Raw genomic sequence first — 15,291 nt, 5'->3', positions numbered from 1 at the left:
TAAAATAGCAAAATACAAAATATGTTTACAAAAAAAGGGAAGAGCAATGACCCTTAAATAAGTAGCTTTGAATAATAACAGACAATTTTCAATATCAACAAGTTTTAAGATTCATTTAAATATATTTTTGTTTGTTTTGCTCCATACACATAAAAGAAAAGTTATTTTTTCATAATCAACAGCATACTTTAATGTGTCCTGAACTAACTATGCCATAACACATGACTTTAAGGTAAGAAAGGTACCTTACAACCTTTCAATTATTGAAAAATATCAATTGTATTTAACAGTTGGTAGGCATCTAATAACATTCAAACTAATAATAACAGGGTGGCCACTCAAATCAGGTTTCAAATTTCAATGATTTTTCCAGGTAAAAATCTTAACATTTCCAGGTTAACGTGTTTTTTCCCCCTTTCATAAAGTATAGGATGGATACAACAAATATACCAAAATTGTAAAGTATTTTATTTAAAATGATATTTTTTTTAATATATCATATTGAAAAAATAATTAAAGTACATTTATTTTAACTTAGCAGGACTTTATATATATATATATATATTTGTTTGAATTTTTAACATTTTGGTACAAGTTGGATGTGGAGAAAATAATATGTTCAGCATGTAAAATATATTGTTTTGAATTAATAAAAAAAGTTTAATGTGAATGTAATTTTTGCACAAAGTGCACCGAATAGCAAATAGAGAGACTAAAAAAAAAACGTAGCTATATTATTAGTGTGGTTTACCCCACACTAATAATATAAAGAGAAAAAATTATAAAAGTTATCTATTAGAAATATTTAAGATAAATAAAAANTAAATTTCAGTTTATAAAAAGTCGGTATAATGGATCATAAAATAATTTAAATTAAGAAAATCTATAAAAAAATTCCAGTTTTTCTTTAAAATTCTCTGATTTTTCCAGGTTTTTATATAAATTTCCCTTACTTTTCCAGTGTAAAAAAATTCCCTGATAATTCCAGGTAGGTGGCCACTTAGAATAAATAGATTTTAATCAGATAATTCTGATCTCTGTAAAAAGCAAAAATTAGAATTTATTTATAAAAAAATAAATAAATAAAATAAAACATAAACAAAGCACTAGGTATTAGACAAATATGTAATAAAGTCTGAGGGCTTTTAGACATTTTTACAAACCTTTCAAATTGATAGACTGATTATATTTCAGTTGTATTATTTTATCAAAAGCTGCATCAACATCATCCAGGGTAAAAAGGGTGAACTCTTCAGTATTATGACGAGACTGAAAAAAAGAGAACACTATAATGGAGATATTTATTAACTTTGATAGCAGCATATATTTTATAACTGCATTTTAAAATTAAAAGCATAAATTGAATACTTTAATCAAATTAATAGTAATTAAATACACGTATTCAAGAAAAACGGCCTTACCCCTTTTCAACAATAAATAATGTAAATTATTCGTATAATCTTTTGGCTTCTATTTAAATCTTTCATTAGTAAGGATTTAATATTTTATCATATAATAATAGTAACATTAAACTAAAAGACATATAGCCATAGAGTGATTAACTACACTTTTTCCAAAGGTCAAGGGTCATTGAACCCAGAAAAGGGGTCAGAAAGGGCTTCTCACATTTTATAAATGACAAGGGCACAGCCCTTACTAACATTACTATTTTTCAATAAATATATTATTGTATAATTTAAAAATTTTTTTTTTTTGTCTGAGTTCTAAAGGAGAAAAAATTTATTTCCAGAAAGCTTTAGCTGTCCCTTGACAGGGACTCTGAAGAAAAAAGGTCAATAAATAAGTAAATTATAACTATGAATACCTGAAATAAGTCATACATAAACATCTGTCCCATTTTATAAACAGGAACAGTAGCATAAATAGGACAATCCAAATTACACTTTCCAACAACATAAGGTAGGGCACCCAGATGCAAAATATCTGGGTAGGATAACAACACTGCATCTATTTGGTGAATATGCCTGTAAGAAAATAAAACACACATCATACTATTTAAAAAAAATTTTTTTTCATTATATTAATGTGCATCTTTTACAGATTTAGTGTCATTGTTATTTTAATAACCTTCCTAGTATCTTTATCTCGAGGAAAACATTTTAGATAATTCCCTTATTAGCAGTAAAGATTTATTTCATGTTCATAACTAAAACGATACATTCCAGCACTTTATATTTAAAAAAAAAAGAGGATTTGACATATAAAGAAAAAAAGTACTAATAATAACTTTTATCACAATATTAAACATTTAAAATTCTTATAAATTTTCTTCGTTTTAAATTTCTCATGAATATATTAATATATAAAATGAACGAATTAAAATCACATGCGAAAACTATTCATAACTAATTAAATAAAAAATCCGAAGAGACTGAAACTGTGAGATTTTACTTAACTAAAAAAACTTCACTTGCTTAGAATATCAGGGGTCTGTCCAGGTTTTTCTGAGAGGTACCTTTTTTTGTGAAAATTCAGGCATAATTTGTGAAAATAAAAAATAATATTAAAAAATCAACACAAAAATATGGGTTTATTGTTTCTTATGGGATACAAAAATAAAATTTTAAGAAAAAGTATTTTGTGAAACTACCGCTAAACGGTAGTAAATTTGGCCTGGACAGACCCCTGAATATGTAGACTGGAAATAACAGTCAACATGTTTTAGAAAGGGAACATTTTATTTTTTAAGTTCATTATGTAATTTGTGATTCAATTATTTCAGAACTAGAAAAAAGAAAATCAGCATACTTATTTTTGGAATCCAGGTTTGGATTCATGTCTACAAAAACTTAGTCTGAAGACAACATTCAAAAAAGCGCAAAAGCTTTTCAGAGTGTTTATCATGATGATATTGAAGAAGAATTCGCAGATGAATTTCTGCAATTTAATGATTTGGCTGTGAATGATTTAAAACTTGTTGAAAAGTTAAAAATGATAAAAACATTGGGTATTGGACATACTTTTCCAAATGTAGAGACAACTTTGAGAATAATGCTCTCAATTCCAATAACTATCTGCACTAGTGAACATTCATTTTCTGCATTGAAAAGAATAAAAAATCGGTTGAGATCAACTCTTTCAAACAATAAATTAAGTGGTTTAGCCCTTTTAGCAATAGAGAGTGATATTACAAATAGGTTATAATTTGCAGATATTATTGAACATTTCGCGAATTTGAAAGTGAGAAAAAACCTATGTAATGGTAACCTATGAGTTTTCTTTTTTTCTTTTTAAAATTCTTTTTTCTCTATCATGTCTGCTCAATTTAATTTGACTCTGTTTTTTATTGCTGAACTAAACACACAAGACTTTTAAATATCTATTAGTACAAAAAATATTTTTGTTTCATGTTTGAAAATTATTTGGTATGATTTTTCTGGTGCAGTAACAATAATTTATGCGGAATTAGAATTTTGTGTTGTTTTGCCACTAGTAAACAAATTGGTGTAAAAAAAGAGACTGATCTTGCAAAGAACCTTTTGTATAACAACAAGTAATTTTATAATTTAAGTTAGTGAAATATTTAAATTTCGTTAGCATATGTGCTAGTTACTCCCTCATGTTTTTGTTACTATAAAGCACGTAAAGAAGGGTCCAACATGATTGCATAAGATCTCTGTATTCCTTTCTAAGGTTCTAATAGTTTTCACATGGTTCTTGTTTTTTTTTAAATGTATTGTTTATGGGCGAAAAATATCAAAAGTTTCTTTTGCTCAAGTTAGGGGGGCCCCAAAATCCTACTATGCTTCCCCTATTTTCAGAGGTTAATCGGGCCCAAACAGAGATCCCCACATGGGTGATCTTTGGATGTGATGTGAACACAGCTAGCTTGATAGAAATTCCCACTTTGATTTGAACACGCCAAATTCGATGAATGGTCTCCATTAAACAGTTGACTAGCTACTTGTGACATTATCTACCACCTTGCATCGTTGTTACTCAGTCTCGATCACACGCAACGTCGGCCAGTATACACTCGACTGCTAATGGCAATACGCACAACCATGAACTTAATACAGCTGTCACGATCAACATTTAAAAGTATGGTGATCTAAATACAGCTCTCCCAAAACAGCAATGAATCAACTAGTCGTATCCGTTCATCGAATTCCATCACAAATATAATTCTGGTAAGGCCGGGATAGCCGGGTCGGTAGGGCGCTGGGCCCATGTCCGAGAATTCGAACCCTGCCGGCCGAAGATTCCCCGTGTAGTAAAGTGACTGATGCACATTAAATCTGCCGAGTCGCAAAAGTCCTCCATGTTCCCATAACAAATCAACACCTCTGGGGGTAATGGATTTTAGATCGATCATTCTTTGACTCAGTTCAAAATTATGATCTGTGGCTGAATGAAAGGGTCTGTCCTACAAACGGGTGCGACATATAGTGCGGCAGAAGTCGAATTCTTAGCCATAGATGGCGCCACAGGAAAACAAGAACAATCGCACCCCCTCTGCCTAAAACAGGCATATGTCAACAACAACAGCATATAATTCTGGTGGGGGAGTGCTGTAGTGTGCCTACCACTACAAAAATACAATTCCAATTCACTAGTATATAAGACAGGTAAACTCGATTCTATGTTGAGGTATCTTTTCATAGATGAAGGTTGACATTTTCGACAACCACTTTCCCCACAAAGACAAAACTAGAAAATCCTCAGTAGTCACAGATGAATTAAAATAAACCTAAAAAAACAGAATAAGATAAACAAGACTGAGAGGGACAAATTAGGGTAGAAGGCATTTCCACATACTATACAGAGGTGGTGAGGAACTAATGTCATTAACAAGAGAATTGGCAGTCACATGAATAAAACAAAATTAAAAGGCATCTAGATGAGCTGATGTGAAAATAATTTTGGCATTGTTGAAATTGGCCAATATTAGTTGTATACTGGGTGAATCAGACAGTTCTATATAGGACCGAAATCGGAAAAATAACGGCTCTTTAAACTCTTATTGGGCCACGATTTAGTTTGGACCACGATTAGCCAATGAGGTCCCAGAGTTTGCTGACGGTGTTGTTAGTGCGACTTTGGATGTTCTCTGATGTATTGACGTTTTTAACAAGAGCATTGTCCAGGATGGTGGATCAAAGGTTTCAAGAGCGTGTGAAGAGCAATTCTCCCAATCACACATCGATGAACGTCAAATCTCTCAGTTATTGAACTTTCCTTTAATTATGCATTCTCTGATGTTTATTTCCTATAAATAATCAATTCAGCTGTTTGTTGTTTTTTAACTGCTTTTTTTAAAAGACATCCACATTTTTAATTATCTAGAAATAATCATTGCTGTTTTAAAATACAAAAAAACATGTTAGTTTTTAAAAAAAAATGGAACTTACTGTAGAAGAATTTTTAATGTTTTCTTTTAATCATGTTTTCCGATACCCCCCAAAAATGGCAATGCAAACATTGGATCGGCAATGAATGCTATTTTCTCATGCATCTCCAAGTTCTAATTTTATTATATCTAAAAGTTTGACATATTATTCAATTTAATAAAACTACATACTTTTTTAATTCCTTAATATGAGTCATATTAAAATTTTCATCCCATCCACAATCAAGCAAAAATTTGAACTCGTCCACTTGTAACAAGTAACAATGTGGATCTTCACTATAAACTCCAGACAAAGGAAGTAATTTGATAATTGAGGTCATCCTGAAGAATATATTTCTGAAAAGAAGAACAGAATTGAAATTATATCAATAGAAAATTCATTATTCAAAAGTAAATAAAACTTAAATATGATAATATTTTAAATGGATTACATTTTCTCAAAAGGAAGTTTAACAAGTAGATTAATTAAATAAGCAGTATGCATATTGAAGACTGTAAATTAATATTTAAATGAAGAAATTAGAAAGCTTTTTAGAAAAAGAAAAGCATTTTTTTGTACTTTCACCACGGAAATAATCAATTAAGCTAGAGATTAGTAAAAAAAGCAATATTTTTTTTAAAATGAAAGAACTATTAAATCAAAGTATCAGAACATATTTTAAGAGATGACTAGGTGGCAATAGAAACTATGAGCTAAACACATTAGTCACATTCGCGTATACATATTTGTCAAATTTTCCTTTTTACATAAAATGTCAAACCAATTTTTTTTAAATAGATAAAATCAATTAATAAGGAGAATGACTGACTATTCAATAATATTTTCTAGGTAATTATTTAAAAAATACATGAAGAAAAACTAGTAGGGTGACCCGGGGTAATTCAGGATCACTCTGTTTCTGGGGTAAATAATGATCACCTAAGTTTTATTTTAAAAAAATTATTTTTTTTTAAATTTGAGACATGGACAAGAATGCTTGTACACTTTACTAAAGTATAACTACATTTACTTAATAATAGTTTTTTGTTTAATCTAACAAAATAAGTATCTTTTAAACTGCTTTCTGTATTTTCCATTTCAAAGATGGGTTTCAAAATGTGCACATTTCTGCAAAGATCCCCTTCCTTCTCTTAATAATAAATATTTTGAGTTATTTTCTTTTTCTTTGATATAAAAGTAGTGTAAGCTTTTGTTTAATTGTTTCACATCAACTGTACACTTTATAATTGATTATAGGAAACTATATCAAATGTTGTCCCCTACAGATGGGGTAATTATTGATCACTGGGGTAATTCCTGATCATTGTAATTTCTTCTTATAAATAGTATATAAAATAGGTCATAAATAGCTAATTGTCTTTTCGTAAATAACAGTTCATATTTATTAAGTGGAATTTTTGTTTTAACAAAATTTGTTTTTAACTGTATACAAGACTGTATTCTGATTTACACCATTTTTGGTTTGTCATCTTGCTTCTATCTTAATTTTATGTGTGTACATTGTTAGAATAATTTTTAAGTTTATAAATTAGCTTAGTATAAATATGGTGAGAAATTATTAGCCTAAAAAGGATACTAAGCTTCTAGAAAGCAAAATTAGTGAATTTCTTTTAATGATTGAAAATGAAAATTTCAATGTGAGAGCTGCTGCCAGAGGTGTTGAGTCGAGATACCTTACTTAACTTTACACTTTCCCTTAATAAAGTTAAAAAATCCAGGAAAAGTAACCCATATGGGAACTTTCTTATATTTCAGAAGAACATGAGAATGAGTTGGCTGATTGCCTAAAATGTATGGCAGGATGCAAAGATTTTTGAAAATTTAAAGCGTTAATCGTTCTTTTTTGCTTTTAAATAAATCGTTTCATTAGCTGCTTAAACATATCTTTTTGGTATATATTTTTTTTTATCTTGATGTCGTATTTGCTAATTACCATTATATAATTATTTTCAAACAGCCCCTTTACAATAAAAACTGGTGATCAGTAATTACCCCAGAAATGATCAAGACCAGGGGAAATTCCTGATCATTAAAAATTTAAATTCTAATTAGATTTTCAAATAAGAGTTGGTATAGGACTCATCTCATATAGCTTCAAACTTCCAGTAAATATTAAAATTCTATTTTGAATAGATTTTTCACAAAATAGATGTCTGCTTTTATTCATCAGGAATTACTCCAGGTCACCCTAGACAAAAATACTCTGCTAAATTGTCCAAAATGCATTTAAATTATATTCAAAAATTTTAAACTGCATGCAATAAAAAAAAACTATATTTATGATTTTTTTCATACAAGATTATGCAATTTTTTTAATCTCTCTATATTATAGAAAGTTAATGTCATTGTTACCACATCAAAACTATTTGATAAAACTTTGAAAATTTTTAGAAAAAAAACAAAGAAACATTCTAATAAGAAAATTTTATTGATCTGTCTTAAGATATCAACGTTGATATAGGTTAGATTCCATTTCCATTGTAAAAATACTGGTAAGCAGCACTTCTAAATGGATATTTCAGATTTAAAAAAATATTTTTAACTTCAGATGAACATTTTGTTTTGGTAACCCTTGCTACACATTAAATTTATCCTTTTTTTCCCGGTAGTACAGTTTTCTTTCATTTTTTTAAAATATTAACTGATAATATATACCTATCATATTAAAAAAAAAAAATACTTTTGGTATTGGAAAATCAGCATTGGAATTTTTAAGTTTCTGGTGCAACTAAATATTTCCTAGGCTATTTACCATTCAAAATTACAGAGAAATGTGAAAAATTCCAGTTTAGTTCTCTATCTTCTTATAAATAAAAAAAAAATTCGAGGTTTGGGTGGCCTTGAGTTGGGCACCTTATGTTTTGTTTTCAAGTACTTGGCGATTATTCTGCATCAGATCACGATATGGAAATTTCCCCAAAGTATCATTAAGTAATTAATTTAGTGTGGTGATGGTATAAACTTTCAAGCGGTAAACAAATCGAAATATATATGTAATCAACACGTGACATATTTTGAGTTTAAGTTCCAACCATTCTTCATTAAACAATCAAAGGAATCGAGATATTTGTAGTCTATAAAGTAGATAGCGTCATTTACTCTCTTTACGGCCACTTTTAAAGATACAATGTAACTAATGTTTACCTAAAATACGCCAACACTCGGTATTAATAGTTATTTCTTAAGCCTTCCGATGAGGTGATAACAGAATACGAAATGTTTTTAACATTTTTAATATATGTTTAACCCATGAATTTAATAAACATGCTTAATGACTTCGAATAATATCGAGATATGCAGTTCACCACACAGCGATTCACAAATCACACACGTATGAAAAAATAATTTCGGCTTCTGAAAACATCAAAAAATTGAAAGTGATGCCCAAAAGAACGTTGCCATTTTCTAAAGAAATGATATATGAATGGTTGACCATGCAAAGATGACACAGATGACGCTAGTGATCAAAATTCGTCATAAGACTTCTGGGAGAAATTTTCTTTCAACGAAAAAAATAACAAATAAATTGGGAAGACTCAGCAAACATGCTATGATGCTACCCAAAATTTAACAAACAGAGATATTTTATAGCAATACAGCAAATAAGGGATAACACTGAAAACATGGCAAACAATACACCTTATTTATGAGGTGCTATTAATTTTGTTAAATTCGTTTTAGGCTCACGAACTGCTAGAATTTATAAATTACAGAAAACGCTTACAAATGGTAAAATTACCCTCAAATTTGAACACAAATCACAATAACAAAACTTTCTTGAATATTAAGTTTGTTCACACATCGCCTCGTAAGCATAACTTAAGCGGAAAGATGCACCGGAAGTTTTCAGAATTTCTTCTGGTTTTAGAAAGCTTGTTTATGTCCACGTTCAGCCAAATATCTACAGGCGAGTTTTTAGAGGGTAAATATTTTCTACAAATCTCGCATGGATGGTTAATTGTGTAAAACGAAGCACAGAGAGCGATAGGGGTTAAAATTCTTCTTAAGACTTCCGGGTTACCATTTTCGATTGATTTTTAAGCCTAATCTTGAAAAAGCACGATATTCAATTTTATTATACGTGTATAGTTTACAATAAAACGCGTTGTTTTAGTTTAAATTCCAACGAATCAAACAACATATGAATTTGGAAGACTCCGCTAGCATGCTATGATACTTTTTAAAAAATAACAATCATTAATACTTTACTCTTTTATAGCCAATAAGGGATAAAGCTCAAAACATGGCAAACCTTACACTTTACTTATGTTGTGTGATATTAATTTGGTTAAATTTGTTTTAGGCTCACGACACGTTGGAATTTATAAATTATGGAGAATTCTTATGAATGGTAAAATTACGAGTACATTTAAACACAAATCACACATTAAAACTTCCTAGAATATTGGCCTGATCACACATCTCCACTTAAGCATAACATAAGCGAAGGTATGCAACCGTAAGTATTCTAAATTTCTGCCAGTCTTAGGAATCTTGTTATTGTTAATGTTCAGTCAACCATCCAAAGGCGAGTTTTTTGCGTTTAACTGATCTTGTGGTGAACGAAATTTGCTACAGGTGACGTAGAGTAGAACCCTCTATCCATGGTTGTCTCTGTCTTGAACTTGATTTTCAATAAGATTAAAAGATTTTTAAGTTAGGAAGCTGTATATATGGAACTAAAAACTACATTGAACATAGTTTTAAAAGAAAGCATCTTGCAGATAAAAAATTTTTTTTGACAAAATTAATACGAAAAATAGTAAGAAAGGGGAAAATATCGTATTAAATTGCTATGCAACTGAGAGAAAAGGGGGAGATGGATTTTATCCAGATAGCGTAATCGAGCATTGCTAGTCTAGATCCCTAGAGTGTGCCAAGATAACCTCATTTCCAATATAACCTCTCACTATGGATGGACAACGTAGTGGCCGACCGCCAGCACTTAATGACCGAGACTGCTGACGCGTGCGTCGAAAGGTGGCTAGCTTTATAAAGTATGATTTGAGGACAAATCAGTGGAGCATCCTTGACATATTTTACGATGTGAGAGCATTGGACAATTCAACACATTTACGAAAAATATTGATTTCTGTGTGCCACAAAGATTTTTTTTAAAAATTGATAGCTAGTACCATGTGCAGAACTATCTTCATCAACTTTGATTTCATCACTGAGCAGTTTTGAAACATCACTTTTTGTTTATTGTCTTTGTAAGACAAAATGTAAGCATTTTGGATTTTTTTCGTATTCACAGCAATATTTTCGGAGAAATTTGAGGACACATGTTCAAATTTTGGAGCATTTTCTGATTTCAAAGAGTTTAGAAATTTTTGAGGACAATCAGTGAAATTCGAGGACTGTTCTGAATATTAAAGAACGCCAGGTCACCTTAGTGCTAGCAGATAAATAAAATTACTTGAAATAACAGCAAGCATCCATGTGGTTCGTGAAATGCATGTGTCCGTTTAAACAATGTGGCGAAATAAAGGATATGCCGGCAGAAGATCGACTAGAGTGCTTTTACTAAGAGCACGACACCTCGTCCAGCGCCCCTCTCGGGTTCTGAATGCATATGGGTTAAACCCTAGATCACAGGCTGTTGTTGTTAATTTACGTTGCACTAGAGCTGCACAATAGGCTATTGGCGACGGTCTGGGAATCATCCCGGAGGATGATCCGAAGACATGCCATCACAATTTTGATCCTCTGCGGAGGGGATGGCACCCCCGCTTCGGTAGCCCAACGACCTGCTCGCGAAGTCGAGCACTTTACGGTAGCACAGTTTAACGAGGACCAATACCGCACATCCTTGGTCCCTACGCAGACTGATCCAATTGGTCAACCACCCGTACACTGACCGCAGCCAGTGATGCTTGACTTCGGTGATCTGCTGGGAACCGTGTCTTAACGATCAGTCCACTGCGGGACCTAGATCACAGGTAGACTGTATTTTGGTTAAATTAGTCATGATTTCAGCTAGTCAACAGCAGTTCTGATGGGAGAGTTGGAGTGTGGCGCAAATCCCACGTAGCCATGGGCCCAAGTTGTCAGGAAGGCATTGTGCATTCAGGTGGTGGCTGCATAAAGGTGTTGGCTCATTTTTCTTAGCATTCACTGGGTCTTATGGTCCTTTCCTGGATCGTTTTTTGTTCTTTCTTTCTTAAAATATAACTATTTGTCATTATTTGTTTATACTACATTTCATTCCTGTCACCATGTCATTTTTTTAAAAATAAAATAAAACTGTAGTTTTATTTAAAGATTTATTTAAGATTAAAATTAATTTAATGTTTGAATTTTCAACGTGTCATTTTTTGTAATAATTATAATAAGAAAAGGAAATAATCTAAAAATAATCAATTTACTTACTTCCATAAATTTTCCTCCCCTTCTTCTCTCACTGAAATTAAAAAAGAAATACTTACGTAACTTCAGTTTTTTCAGTATCTGAAATTTTAACTAACGAAAAAACTTGAAACAAAACCAAAATTCATAGACACTTTTTTAGGAGGTGAAACAAGAAAAGCATTTAATATTTCAAAATTTGACAATAATTTTTCATATTGCAGAAAAAAAATACATTTGCGTTGGCACATCAGCTATTAAATACAGAAACAAATTTCTTAAACTCAAGGAAGATATTAATACTCACAATCTAGAGATAGAGCTTGCTTGCAAAAAATTGAGTAGAAGATCGGAATCAGGTTGCAGATATTGATGAATAAGTCATAAAAAACTACACCATGCACTTACATAACTTGTTTTCGCAAAAAATATACAGGGCATTACAAGGGAAAACATCGAACAAAATTCTTTTCTGAATTTTTTTACGATAATGTAAATGTTCTTTAACTAAAATTTAGATATTAAGTAAAGGAAATTTGTACCTTTATCATTAATTTACTATTATGTTATTTCAAACACGATAAAAATAATGCGTACGTATATACCATTTTGTAATATTGTTTATTACATTTTATATTGTATTTGCATACCTTCAGTAAGGAATAGAAAGTAGTTTATACTTCAAACAGCTTGAATCAAAAGTGCCTTGTTAGTGAAAAATAAAGCTTTGCAATACACTCGTAATTTATATTCTATTTGTTAAAATTCGCATATGAGAGACGGGAGAGTCTCCAGAGGGCGTGTCAACAGGTGATGAATCGGGGAAAGCCTCAATCAGTTCTGATGGGTGGTAGGAGAGAAATAATATGCAGACCAACAGGCAGAAGTCCAACTTTTCAGAGGATTCCATGGATAATTCAAAGACTAGGAGCATCCTCGGACTCATGATAAAATTTTCATAAACTTCAAAACAAACTTTTGGTATAGTTATTAAGAATAAAAAATGTAATATTCATGTGGTAAAAAAAATTCCAGCTATCTGCAACTTCTGTTCGATGTTTTTGCTTTGTGAGGCTAAGACTAGTAAATTTTTTAAATTTAGTTTAAGATATTGATCGTTCTTTTCAATTTTTGTTTGAGTCATCTTGGAGTTCTAAACGGCTTAGTTTTTCTCTTCGTTCTTTTGTTTGACAGGTAGTTATAAAAAAGATTTTAATGACTAATTTTCTTGTTTAGACATCTTAGTCCGAGTGGCGAGACCATAAAATTAGGCTTTTACCTGCGGTATGTCTAGTCTGTAATGGGCTTGGATATAAAATCTTCACACTCGGTCAGGTTTGAACCCTCGAAATTGAGCTCGAACTCTTCTGTGATTAGTAATCGAAATGGGCTACAGGTGATGTAGAGCAGAACTATCTACTTATGGCGGCAACACTTCTCAAATTTTCACCATTAGCATTGGAGAGTCATAAGAGAGGGAACTAACTTAATTTCTGTCTTGATTTTCAAATAATTCAAAATCTTTAAAGTTATGAAACTATATTGAAATGAAAATTACATTAAACATAATTCTAATAGAAAGCATTGTGGGAATTTTGAAATTTTCTTCTTGACAGTTAAATTAAATACGAGAAATATTAAGAAAGGGGAAAATATCGCAGTGCATTCCTATGCAACTGAGAAGAGGAGGAGAGGGAAGAGTCCAGACATGGAACCGGTCTTCTCCCCAGATGGCGCATTCGAGCTTTGCGATCTCGAATGAAATTCCCCGTTTCTATCCTCACACCAAAGATCTTTTCTATCCTCACTCTTAACTGTTTTTTCCCCATGATATTTGAAATTACGAGTAGGGCTAAAGAGAAGAAAGAAGGGCTAGTAGTTCATTCCGCTCTTAGAGCTGAAGCTACGATTTCCCTCCTCATAACGTCACGCTGCACACAGATCTCTGAGATCGCAAGCAAAGATATTATGAAAACTTTGTATCATTCTCTATGTAAAAATAAGTTCGACTTTTACTTGATATTAGCTTTCAAACTTTATGCAATTAACATATTATTTCCTTTCAAAAGTATAGAAAAGTATTCCTTTCAAAAGAATTTTCTTGGCCAAAATATTGAATTAAATATCATTTTAAACTACTAAAAATATTTTGCTAGTTGTCGTAAATGGCGCTATAAATACTTTGTTTTAAAATTTTCAGTTTTAACTTTTATTATTAAAAAAAAAATTAATGCACATATCGGCACTTTTTTAGCTACATATTGTTCGATAACAATAATTTGCAAATTTGGGTCAAATTTGGAATCCTGATTTTAAAATATGCTGTTATGGCAATTTGTTTATGCTTAATCATTAGGAAACAACATTAAAAGCTAATTATTCTAACAAAATAATAATTTAGGTTCATTAAAATATTGGAAATTTTGCAATTGCTTATAGATATTTAAATTTAAGAGAATATAATATATATATTATATTCATTTAAATTTGAATATCTATAAGCAATATAAGAATATAATTATATTAAAAAAATAAAAGAATGTAATTATATTTGTCGACGCTCAGGTAAATATGAACTCGCTCAATAAACAGAAAATAAGCGGACTGTAAATTCACAATATTTATTTATTATTATTTGGAAGAGAGCTTTTTTGTAGCTCGTTACAGCTCTCCTTCCACACACACTCTTTCTCTCTCTGTGTTACAAGTTATACTAGGTGGCGCTACAAATCCGTGCGGATACAATATTAAAAAAATAATTATAATAATTATAATTAAAAAAATAAATATTTGGAATAACTACATTGAAAGCTACGTTATGAAATTAGGAGAATTTTAACTATTAATTATCTATACTTTTCATTTAAGTTTTTATTTTCTTTGACTTATTCATCTTTTGATTTTTTCGTCTGTCTTTCTTTTTGAAGTAGCTGGGCGGTTTCAATTTAGATGGCGAATTCTTGTAAAAGTTCTGAAATGCAAAATAAGCGTATTGCTGTTTTATTCACTGCGGGATATCGTCCCTCTAATTCATTTATAAGTTCGTTGATGACACTTTTTGATATTCTGTCCCATGCACACTTTGAAAAATGTTCTCAAATTCCTGACACACTTCCACTGAAGGAACAATTAATCCTCCCTTACATAAGAGAGCACTTGGTAGAGTTAAAGCAATTTTAAAATCATTCTAATCGGAAATCCAAGCAAACTATTTCTCATATCATCTTCATAATTTTGTTTTAAGAAATGCTTACTGCATATTCGTTCATATTTAATATTAACTGGATCATTTCGTTTGCAATGTTGAAGCCATTCCTTACATAGTTTTTCATTTACTTTAGGGAACACGTGGAAAATTATATTTTTCCTTTTGTGTTTCTATCCGAAATTTTGTAAGTAGCAATCGCACAAACTGGCATTTCATAAATAATTTTAAATTTTTGTAATTCTCTTCACAAAACTGAGAAAATCATTATAGGAGACAAAGAATGTGTTGGAAGATGTCACAAAAATGAATGCTCCAATATTAGTTGAAGTTAGTTAGACCGAACGCTTCGTTCTTGAAGTAAGA

General features: G+C 30.9%; 1 protein-coding gene across 1 annotated transcript in view; it reads right to left on the bottom strand.

Annotated features, from left to right (window-relative positions):
- The window catches only part of LOC107439069 (cleavage and polyadenylation specificity factor subunit 2), a 32,145-nt gene extending 23,283 nt beyond the window's left edge, over positions 1–8,862 (bottom strand). Inside the window, exons 1-4 of the mRNA XM_043047283.2 lie at positions 8,517–8,862; positions 5,543–5,707; positions 1,826–1,985; positions 1,164–1,269 (exon numbers count right to left, since the gene is read on the bottom strand). Coding sequence (XP_042903217.1) covers positions 1,164–1,269; positions 1,826–1,985; positions 5,543–5,691 — 415 coding nt within the window. The 5' untranslated portion in view covers positions 5,692–5,707; positions 8,517–8,862. The remainder of the gene's footprint in view (positions 1–1,163; positions 1,270–1,825; positions 1,986–5,542; positions 5,708–8,516) is intronic.
- Positions 8,863–15,291: the final 6,429 nt, after the last annotated feature.

The sequence above is a fragment of the Parasteatoda tepidariorum genome, chromosome 10 (genome assembly GCF_043381705.1).
Source record: "Parasteatoda tepidariorum isolate YZ-2023 chromosome 10, CAS_Ptep_4.0, whole genome shotgun sequence".
NCBI lineage: Eukaryota > Metazoa > Arthropoda > Arachnida > Araneae > Theridiidae > Parasteatoda > Parasteatoda tepidariorum.
The sequence above is the reverse complement of the archived record's forward strand: the minus strand, read 5'-3'. Positions and strand labels throughout refer to the sequence as shown.